General features: G+C 37.0%; 1 protein-coding gene across 6 annotated transcripts in view; it reads left to right on the top strand.

Annotated features, from left to right (window-relative positions):
• Positions 1-10,502, top strand: part of LOC109829078 (DExH-box ATP-dependent RNA helicase DExH3-like) — a 22,420-nt gene extending 11,918 nt beyond the window's left edge. Inside the window, exons 10-21 of one of the 6 annotated variants that reach the window (XR_002243960.1) lie at positions 17-289; positions 2,598-2,792; positions 2,957-3,160; positions 3,336-3,405; positions 3,514-3,662; positions 4,860-5,168; positions 6,231-6,290; positions 6,443-6,595; positions 6,704-6,814; positions 9,280-9,894; positions 9,970-10,033; positions 10,123-10,502. Coding sequence is in view for 1 of the 6 variants with exons in the window: in XM_020396153.1 (XP_020251742.1) it covers positions 17-289; positions 2,598-2,792; positions 2,957-3,160; positions 3,336-3,405; positions 3,514-3,662; positions 4,860-5,168; positions 6,231-6,290; positions 6,443-6,595; positions 6,704-6,814; positions 9,280-9,735 (1,980 nt within the window). In the remaining 5 variants the exon portion in view is untranslated. The other 5 variants (XR_002243959.1, XR_002243958.1, XR_002243961.1 and 2 more) reach the window with 5 other exon arrangements.

A 10,951-nucleotide genomic window follows, 5' to 3' on the forward strand; every position in this document is an offset into this window, starting at 1 on the left:
CATTGTTTTAATACAGGATGCACTAGAGACTGCTGACTTTAGAGAGTACGGTTCTAGAACTCGTGATTCACTGTCATGCTGGAATCCTGATTCGATTGGTTTTAACTTGATAGAAGCTGTTTTGTGCCATATATGTCGAAAAGAGAGGCCTGGTGCAATTTTAGTGTTTATGACTGGATGGGATGACATAAATTCACTTAAAGATCAACTCCTAGCAAATCCTTTTCTTGGAGATCCTTCCAAAGTTTTGCTTCTAGCATGTCATGGTTCCATGGCTAGCTCGGAGCAGGTAAACTTTCTACAAGTTGCTTGAGGTTAAAGTTGTAGATTTCTAAGCATTCGTGTTAGTTCTTGTTTCATAATTTAATCTGTAGTACTTTTTATCTATCACAGCAGAATTTCTCTGGTACATGGTAGAACATGAATGTAATTTTGTTCCTGAGCAAATCTTTCTTTGTCTGCATGTGCGCACTTAGCCACCGAGTTCTCACGTAGTATAACTTCATGATTTTCCATGCTGGTCCACTAGTTTTTGGTTTTTTTCACCATGTTATGTTTCACATCGTACTATGTGTGATGGCATGTGTGCGCATTGTGTGCCCATACGCATGCTGCTTAATTCGAATCTGGATGAGTTATGGCCTTGAATTCGATTATTAAGATTGTGTAAGGCAGAGATGTAATTTTATCCCATCATAATATTTCTCAGTTTCTTGGTAATTAATTCTAATTCTAAAGAAATTTATTGTTCCAATCCGAGACATAAACAGAGACAAGGATAATCTTTCTAAAGTTTATCAAAAGGAAGGGCATGAAAAAAAAAGGATTTGTACTGGAGAAGTCTTTTAAATTTTTTGGTCTGCTGCTAACAACACTACCTGAACCTGGGATCTTTCCCTGCCTGCCTCAGCATTTCATCTCCCGAGCTTGGCCTCTGGGGGCTAATATAGAAGCATTGTGGAAATCAAGTAGCATATGTGTTGCATGGGGACGGGTATAGAACATGGAAAATTTGTAAAAGGTAGGGTATGAGGACACGACTATATAGATATTTATATACACATATTATATATTGGCACAAAATAGGGATGAGAATTAAAATTTATGTTTCTTTTATTATGTGGATTACAAGGTGAAAAATCACTAGTTTTTGAACTAGACATCCAAACGATCTTCAAAATCGTAGTTGAGAACCTGACCTATGTCCGACAAGTTTCAAGAAGTAGATCTAAAGTGTGGGATATATGTCCAGAAAATGTATGACACGTGTTTAAATTAAAACATGTAGTGTAAGTACATGCCTGAATAAATGTATGCATATATGCAAGGCGTGTCCAAAGAGCTTGGGTATGGGTACAGGTACATGTTAGGTATGGGTATAGCTTCAGATTAGAAGTACCCAAGTAACATGGAGCAGCATTAACCAAGGGAAACAACTCATGATCACTGCCTGTGGAAAGAGAAAAGCTTGCTTGTAATCACAAGAAATATCAATAAAAACAGAATGTAGTTAGTTGCACGCTTAATAAGAGCCTTGCAGTCATGAAACTCTCAGGATACTTATTGTTGCCAAACACATTGAAGTTAGTTGCATATGTCCTAACAGCTTAACTTAGGTGGTTGGGTTTTATTCGCTTGATGAACTTTTGTCCGTAGTTAAATTGATTAAATTTTCTGCACAAATTAAATTATGTATGTTCATTATCACTTTGCAATGTGTATTATGTACTTTCTATTATTATGTGTCAATGTAATTTTTATCTAGTTAGTTATCGGAGTATGGTTTGCACTTACTTCCTTGTGGCATAGTAGGAAGCATATATTTTCCAAATCATTTGTCCATATTGGTCATGTATCAGATAACGATAGTTGCCCAACATGTTTTGAAGATGCATAGATAATCATAAGTTTCAAGACTTGCTGCCCAACATGTTTTCAACATGTGTAGGAAATCAGAATTTTGAAGAACAAAAAGCTTATTGAAAAACTGACACATTGGACCCATGTCACTTAATATACGAAGGGAGTTAAGGGACCTTTTGGCATAAGTGAGTACTGTTATAGCAGAACTTGAACGCCTGTGAACATGTGGGAGGCTTGTGTTAGGCATTCAGTTTCGAATTGGACATTTAGTTTTCTTTATTCTATTCAATTACTTGATTATAATCTATGTGTTTAAATTCTTACATTTCTCATCACTCCCCCCCCCCCCCCCCCCAACAATACATAGAAAAAGAAGAAGTAACGAAGAAAGAGAAGGAAAAAGAAAGAAACCCAATCCCGACTGCTTGCCTCTCCCTCCAAATGTGCACCACACCATCCCGTCCATCCTTCACCTGCCCATTTTCTTGAAAACATGCATGGTTTGCCTTCTTAATTGTTCTAACCTTTTCATTTTCTACTAATTGTTTTTTTTCTTGTTATTTTGAGGTCCATAGCTCTTTTTGATGTTTTCTTGATATTGATATATTATGTATCATTTTGATACACATTCTTGACCTACATATTAGGCATTATCATTTCCTCATCGGTAAACATGTGATTTCTATGACTTGATTTTGTACACACAAGGAAATTAATACCTTTTATGTACACAGAGATTGATCTTCGACAAGCCAGAAGATGGTGTGAGGAAAATAGTTCTTGCAACTAATATGGCGGAAACAAGTATTACAATAAATGATGTAGTTTTCGTTGTCGACTGTGGAAAGGCAAAAGAGACATCTTATGATGCTTTGAATAATACCCCTTGTTTGCTCCCAACTTGGATCTCTAAGGCTTCTGCTCGGCAGGTACAATTCGATGCAACAATAAACAATTTTAAGTTGTCTTGTTTGGTTAGTGGAATAGTTGAGAGTCGGTGTTTTCCAATCACTCTATAAAGTATGATCTGGTTGTTACATCAGGTTGAGATTTATCAGTAGTTGGTATTTATTTTCTTCTGTGTATTGTGCAGAGAAGAGGGAGAGCTGGTCGTGTTCAGCCTGGAGAATGTTATCATCTCTATCCAAGATGCGTGTATGATGCCTTCACAGATTACCAATTACCAGAACTTCTAAGGACGCCTCTACAATCTCTCTGTCTGCAAATTAAGAGTCTAAGGCTTGGTAGCATCTCTGATTTCCTATCTAGGGCTTTGCAATCACCAGAACCCTTATCGGTGTGCTCATTTCCTGCTTTCCTTTTTTACACCTTTAAATTGCAAGCATCATAAACTGGCTTCTTATTCTAGCACACGCATCTGAATCACATTGTTCCTTTTCATCATCTTTTTATATCTCAGTAATGATGACATCTGATGATTTGGCATTGTATATTAATTAATGCTGTTGCAGATACAAAATGCCATCGAGTATTTGAAAGTTATTGGGGCCTTGGATGATAAGGAAGAGTTAACTGTTTTAGGTAGAAGATCCATCTCATTTTCTGTATTGATTGTAATTTCATGGCCTTGAACATTTCCAGTATTTGATTGAGCAAGTCTTGAAGAATCATGGTTTTGTCTTTTGCCAGGACGATATTTGTCAATGCTTCCTGTTGAGCCAAAACTTGGAAAAATGCTCATTTATGGTGCTATATTCAACTGCCTCGATCCTATATTGACTGTTGTTGCTGGTCTAAGTGTCAGAGATCCATTTTTGACACCGTTTGACAAAAGGGATGTAAGTTGAGCTTATATGAGGCTCTATGAGCAAATGTCAATTTATTTTGCTTCCAATTTCCTAAATTAGTACACAGAAAAAAAGACATCAAGCAATCACCATTATCTCCCAAATATTTTCATCTATTAGATTATACCATCAAACTGTACCTGAACCTTTAAATCCTTATGTTTCTGTGTTTTATTGTGTGTACCATTTAGTTTTCTTTCTGTGATTTAAGCGCTATTTTCCCTGTGTTAAAGCCTCATAGAGAAGCCTGTTCCCAAGTTCATTGACCAGCTGCATTATCGTGATCATTCACGGATGGAATATAAATTCTGAAGTATATTTATTTTGTAATTTTCTTTTTTGTTTAAATTCTTTTTCTTTTAATTGAACAATCATATAGTTTGTGTCGAGTCGACCATGTGTATGGAATTGACCTACCCTGGAGATGGTGTTTATGAACAATGACAGCGAGCATTTTTGTAAAAAGGTTCCTTTAAAAAAAGTGTTTTCATATTGTTTAAGTAAAGACTTCTATGCAACAACAAAAATAAGGAAGCCACTCACTCACTCACTCAGGTTCCTCAAAGTTCCACCGCCTCAGTTTTGTTAACAACTATTTTATCCTATTTCACTCTCAACATTCTTTTTTGCTTTGGTTTTGGACTCAGATCACATCCATATAATTGTAGACATAAGGGTTAGTTACTAAATCTTTGAGGGAAAATGAGTTCAACCCAAAATAATATGATGTATATGATGCCTGTAATAAAGTTCTGTGCTGCATGATCTAACATGAAACAAACATAAAATATAATATAATTTATAATGATGTATGTGCTGTGGTATATATTCCTGTGTATCCTGATATGCATTTAGTTATCCGGATATCTGGCGCGACTTAGCACCACACCTACCATATCAATGGTTTATCCAGTTTAGATACAAGTGCCCATATATGTCTACATATGGATAGACTATCAAACTTGGGTCAAATTATTTGTATTGCATCTCTATTTTATGTTCATTTGGGCAAGAAATATGTTTGTAAGGCCTTTGAAGCTGACTTGCATTGTAGACAAGAGTTACTTGCATCGGTGCACACTGTTTTTTCCTATTTAATGCACTTAACCTTAGGTTTGGTCATTTTTCTCAGCATGTATTCTACATATGAAACCAGCATGGTGTAAGTGATTGCCTTGCCTTATGCAGCTTGCAGACTCTGCAAAATCTCAATTTTCTTGTCGAGATTATAGTGATCATCTTGCACTTGTTCGAGCTTATGAAGGTTGGAAGGATGCTGAAAGAGAGCATTCTGGTTATGAGTACTGCTGGAAGAATTTTCTTTCTGCACAAACATTAAAGGCTATTGATTCTCTGAGGAAACAATTTATTTTTCTGCTTAAGGATACTGGTTTGGTTGATGAAAATTTTAGCACGTGTAACAAGTGGAGTCGAGATGAGAACCTCATTCGTGCAGTCATATGTGCGGGTTTGTATCCTGGTATCTGTTCAGTCGTGGTAAGGTTTTCCGTCTTTACCCTTGTTTCTATCTAATTGTGCGGTCTTCTAGTTTTGTCACAACATGAGTATAATTTGCGCTGAAGTTACGTTCTGCCCCCTCCCCTCCCCCCACCCCCTCCTTCCGTTCACATGTAAGTGTTTGTTTGGTTAGATGTTATTACAACACCAAAACGTTGTTCGAGCTACATCTAAAATCCAAAAGTCTTGTTTGGTTAGATGTTATTACAACACCAAAAGGTTGTTGCAACAACAAAATAAGTCAAAAATAGAGGTGTTGGAACAACACTCAAATTTAAGAGTGTTGCAACACCATGAGTAGAATACCATCAACATTTGTTGTCCTAATTCCTAACCAAACACACCCTAGATCTCGTTGCATTTCATAAGTGACATTCTTAGTGTGATTTGAGCTGATGTGAGAATTATTTTCTGTAAAACATACTATTTGATCCAACTTTGCAATCAAAACGAACTGTTGGCCTCACAATATTAGGCGCTCTTTGGTTGAGAGGGAAAAGAGTTTCAGAAGTAAATATTTGCAGAAAGATTTATATTACTCATGTTTGTTTAAAAACATTGTAATTAGGAAAGGTAAGTCAATTTGATGAAAAAACTGCATCAAGCGCTGTACCAATTTGGTGGGAGCAAAAGCTGCAGCTTCTGGAAAAGGAAATAAGCAAATATAAAGTAAATTGCCAACACATAAAACAACTTTCCAATTCAATCTAGAGAAAACCATCTTCAAACGTTATGAATCATGTAGCCTTTGCACCATTATTTTTCAACCAAACACTAACTTGTGTTGGAAATTCATTTTCCAAAGCAGCTGTCAAAACAATGGAATTGAAGTTGTTTTCTTGCAATACATTTGGTGGTGTGACATTTGCTACATTTATCTTTGTAACAAATCAAGCAGCCCCTTAGTGTAGAAAATACAAGCTAATGTGTTTCCCCACTAAATCTATACTAGAGGCATTCTAATATTCTTTGTCAGAGAAGAAATCCGTTTAGTCTTTCTACTTGCTATTCTATGATGGCTAATCTGATTCAACCTTACAGAACAAGGAGAAGTCAATAGCTTTGAAGACAATGGAAGATGGTCAAGTAATGCTATATTCTGTAAGTTTTACCTATTATGCTTACCACAGTTAATTCTTTCTACGTTTAGTTATTGTTAGCCATCTAAGTTAGCTACTTGTCAGTTCCATGATCCCTTGGTTCAGTATTGTTACCAATAGTTATGATTTTTTTTATCTCAATTTCTTTTGTAGAATTCGGTCAATGGTCGGGAGGCTAGAATTCCTTATCCATGGCTAGTGTTTAATGAGAAAGTGAAGGTCAATTCAGTTTTCCTTCGCGACTCAACAGCAGTATCTGATACTGTGCTGCTTCTCTTTGGAGGAAACATCACACAAGGAGGACTCGTAAGTGTTTATCTCATTTCCTTGAATTATAAGGGAGCTAACTGTTCATCTATCTACTGTATGAGCTAGTAGTCATGTAACTGTTATTGACATTTTCTTGTTTGACAGGATGGTCACTTGAAAATGTTGGGGGGTTACTTGGAGTTCTTTATGAGACCTGATCTGGCATCAACATATCTAGGCCTCAAGAGAGAACTTGATGAGCTACTCCATAACAAAGTATGTTGGTACATCCTTTTTATAACATTTAAAAAAAAATTCAGCCATCATCTGTGGTGTTGTATAATATTGCCCTGTATCTTCTAGTATTATATTCAGTTGTTTGAAGTAGCCCATATTCATTGGATTATTGAACATCGTACTCAAGTAACTGAACCCCAACCCAACATGTTCGAGGTTGGGTCTATTAGGACCTTTCACATTTTAGAATTGGGCTAAATTCAGGTACAAGCTCCATTTGGTTGGATATGGATAAATCAACAACTATTGAACGCGGATGCGACAATATGGCAAATTCAGATCTAGGATGCACTAGTAATTATATTTATTTCTATCTGAATAGTTGCAAATAAAAATTTATAGACTACATAATACAAACTTTTAGATGTACATTTAGAAAGATATACAATTCAGATGCAAACTCCATAAGTTATGCTTTTAGAAATATAAACAATGGATCTAGAGGTATGAAATAAATATGATGAGAAGAAGTAAGAAGTAAGAACACAATACTATTTACAACATGGAAACATCATAATGCTCGCTACAATGTGCGTGACATATGGAGTGTAAGATATAGATTTTTGTGTGTGATTTTTGAATTTTCTGTAAACACCACAAGGCTTAAAAGGCATGCATATTGAATGCTGAACTGTAATCATTTGAATCATTGATTAAACATTAAAGGAAACATATGGTTGACCCCATTGTTCAAGCATTAATCTTAAATTTTGTTCTTTTAAAATGATAAGTGACGACAAAAGCTAAAGTATCCAAAATAACTGATGCATGTCAAATGCGTGCACTTAATTTTTAAAATATTTTGATGTTGAAAGTTGTACCAACATAAATTTCGTAAGTGTTGGATGTGTATCTGACACATATCACACACTTGGCCAACACCTATAGTAAAATATTGATGCTGCTTTGGGTACCTTGAGCCACCTGAGAGACCTTGATCGCTCAATCTAATTCTGCACACAAATTGAAGAGGTGAATACTAAAGCATCCATTAACTGTAATGAATAATGGCTTCGATCAATTAATTACCAATTTAGCTCGTAAGTTCTATTTACATAGTTGCTTTGATTTCAATGTTCTCAACTCTAGATTTGTGTAGAGATATTTACAGTAATAGGAAGTAAAATATTAGAAATGCATTCGCACATCACACTGAATCCCAATCTGATCAATCGAGCATCACTTTAAAGTTCCATATGATTGCTTTGGTCCCAATGTGCTCAATTCATCTCAAGACTCTAAACCAGATTCTATGCAATCAACCTGGCAGATTTTATTGGGTTAGAGTGGCAGACAACAAGATCAAAGCATTATTCTAAATTTTTTATGTTGGCTACATAAATTCTAGTCTTCTGGTCAGTTTTTATTGAGACTATCTCCTCCACTAAGTTAATCATTATCATATTCTTCTAGCGACTTCTAACCAAGTTCTCTTAGGCCGCCTCCTAATCTTCTTACCTTCCCTAATTTGTGCGGGTTAGAGTTGGTGAGATAGTAGAGAAAATGAATAAAGACTTGTACAGTAGGCTCTCCTTGCAACTGCGGTGAACACTTTGTTGTTCTTGTTTGTTGTTGGTGATATCCGACCATGAGTTCCAGATTTGTTCAATTTGGTTTGCTAGGTTGTGGGACATTATGCATGCAGAAAATTTGTCCATAGGATAATATTAAGAACATCAAACCAAAATGTCAAATCCATGTAGTATTAGCAGTTCGTACCGTCTGCATTATAGCCTATGTTGCCTGGTTACCTCTATTATGAAGTCATACCCGACATGTCCCATGCCTGTACCTGACAATTGATATCAGAACATTAGTTATTCAGTTTGGTTAGCTTAGTTGTGGGACATTGTGCATGCAGGAAATTTGTCCCCAGGATAGTTTTGAGAACACAACCAAGCATCAGATCCATGTAGTTTTTGCAGTTCATACTGTCTGCATTATAGCCTATGTTGCCTGATTACTTCTCTCATGAAGCCGTACCTGACACATCCCGTACCAGTACCTGACACTTCGTGGGCACTTTTTAAATATATGCATACATTTATTCAGATTGTACTCAATAATATAATACATGCTTTAATTTAAAACTATCATCATACAATTCTTGACATACATCCTACACATCCACTTTTGAAACTTGATGGACAATGGTTGGGTTGGTTTCAGCTCATACTAAGTTAAAAACTACGATTTCAAAGGGTCATTTGTGTCTCTAGGTTTGCATCCCACGCATTTCAGACTGGTCCTCATCCCCTTACCTTTTACAAATTTGATTTGTCCGGTGCCCGTACCCATATCCATAGCTGTGGCCGTTTCATTGCAGCTTAGATTATAGCATATGTAAAAATGCTCTTTATGATAGCTGCATAAGCTATTCTTCACTATAGATTTTTCACTTCCTAGTAGTTAACTTTTGCTGACTGAGCTACTTTTATCAACAGCTTCTAAACCCTAGAATGGACATCCAAACTAGCGAGGAGCTCCTAGCTGCTGTCCGTTTACTCGTCACAGAGGACCCATGCAGTGGTCGCTTTGTATATGGTCGGCAACAACTAACACCCAAGAAAACCAAATCCTTGCTCTCAGCCAAATCCAGCGGCGGCGGTGGAGGTGACAACTCCAAGAGCCAGCTCCAGACTCTTCTAACAAGAGCAGGACATGATAACCCCATTTACAAAACAAAGCAGCTCAAGAACAATCAGTTCAGAGCCACTGTTGAGTTCAATGGGATGCAATTTGTCGGACAACCTTGCAGCAATAAGAAACTTGCAGAAAAGGATGCTGCAGCCGAGGCATTGGAATGGTTAATGGGCGGAAACTCATCAGGATCTAGAGGCATTGATGCAATGTCCATGCTGCTTAAAAAGAGCAAAAACAAGCATCACAGAAGAGTCTAGCCTAACAATTTCCTTTTATATTCACATCTCCGCATTGTAATTCTTTTGCTTTCCAGCCCGCAATTTACAGGGTTCGGAGAATCAGCAATCAGATAAGGAAAGAGCAATGATCCAGATAGAAACGTAATACCAGCATACTATTGTATCATGATGTGATAGGTGAATTATCTCTTGTAACATATCACTCTCATCTACTATCCTATATCAATTATATAAAAGATCTATTTTTTTTAGAGTACAAGCAAAGCAATGCTGGATTGGGAACCAGGTACCCAGGGTGAGTGCTGTATCTTTCCTTGTACGACATCTCCGGTTAAGTTCTTGAGTTCCAGAGTTTTTCCCCCCCTTTTTCCAAATAAAATTGCAGTTTTAACAGACTTGGCTCAGGGGGACAGGGTCTGTGTCTCTCACGTGCTTGTGTTCAGCTCAGCTGTACAGTATCTCGGTCGGACTACGGGTGTTTGACCCAGATGAGCCCGGATCAAGATATGGGTCCTCAATGGAAAAATCACAAGGGAAGGACACTGCGACAAGTGTCCAACACAGATTTTAAAGTCGGCGATTGCGGTGATGTTGCGTTCTAGTTGATATTATTACGGGTCGATGTTATTACGGGTGGTTGCATTGATATTGTACACTGATTATTTCAGAGCTACCAGTGTTACTATGTTAGCCCTCTTATAGGATTCCTTACATGATATTGTTGACTGGTCAATATCTTACTCGATGTGGGGCCTGGTCAGCTTGCTGGTCCAGGCTGTTGATGATGATTCTCCACCGTCCGATCGATATCGGACACATATTCTTCTTACGTACTGCAAACTGCATCATATTCTTGTTTAATAATCTGCCAACTATCAAGATGCTTGTGTCGGATTTCCACCAAGCAAGATTTCTTTTATACAAAACCCAAACCTAATCCAGTTTCAATCAGTGGATCTATCGTTAAGATTAAAGTAGTAACTTGATGCACTGTCCTTGTCCTCTTATGAAAGTGCACCAACCTCCATCCTTAGTTGTTAAGGATAACATATATAAAAACCTAAATAACTTGTTGTTTGTTTGAATTCAACATTTGTGGGGGTCTTCACAGCTCTGTATGAGTTGGGGTGGTGACCATTGAAAATGAAACATGGGCCTGTAGTCTTGTCTCCTGTAGTCTCTCGTGGTCTTCATTCCACTTTTGGGATTTAATAAAGGTTCATAAATTTACCGT

The sequence above is a fragment of the Asparagus officinalis genome, chromosome 1, assembly GCF_001876935.1.
Source record: "Asparagus officinalis chromosome 1, Aspof.V1, whole genome shotgun sequence".
Lineage (NCBI taxonomy): Eukaryota > Viridiplantae > Streptophyta > Magnoliopsida > Asparagales > Asparagaceae > Asparagus > Asparagus officinalis.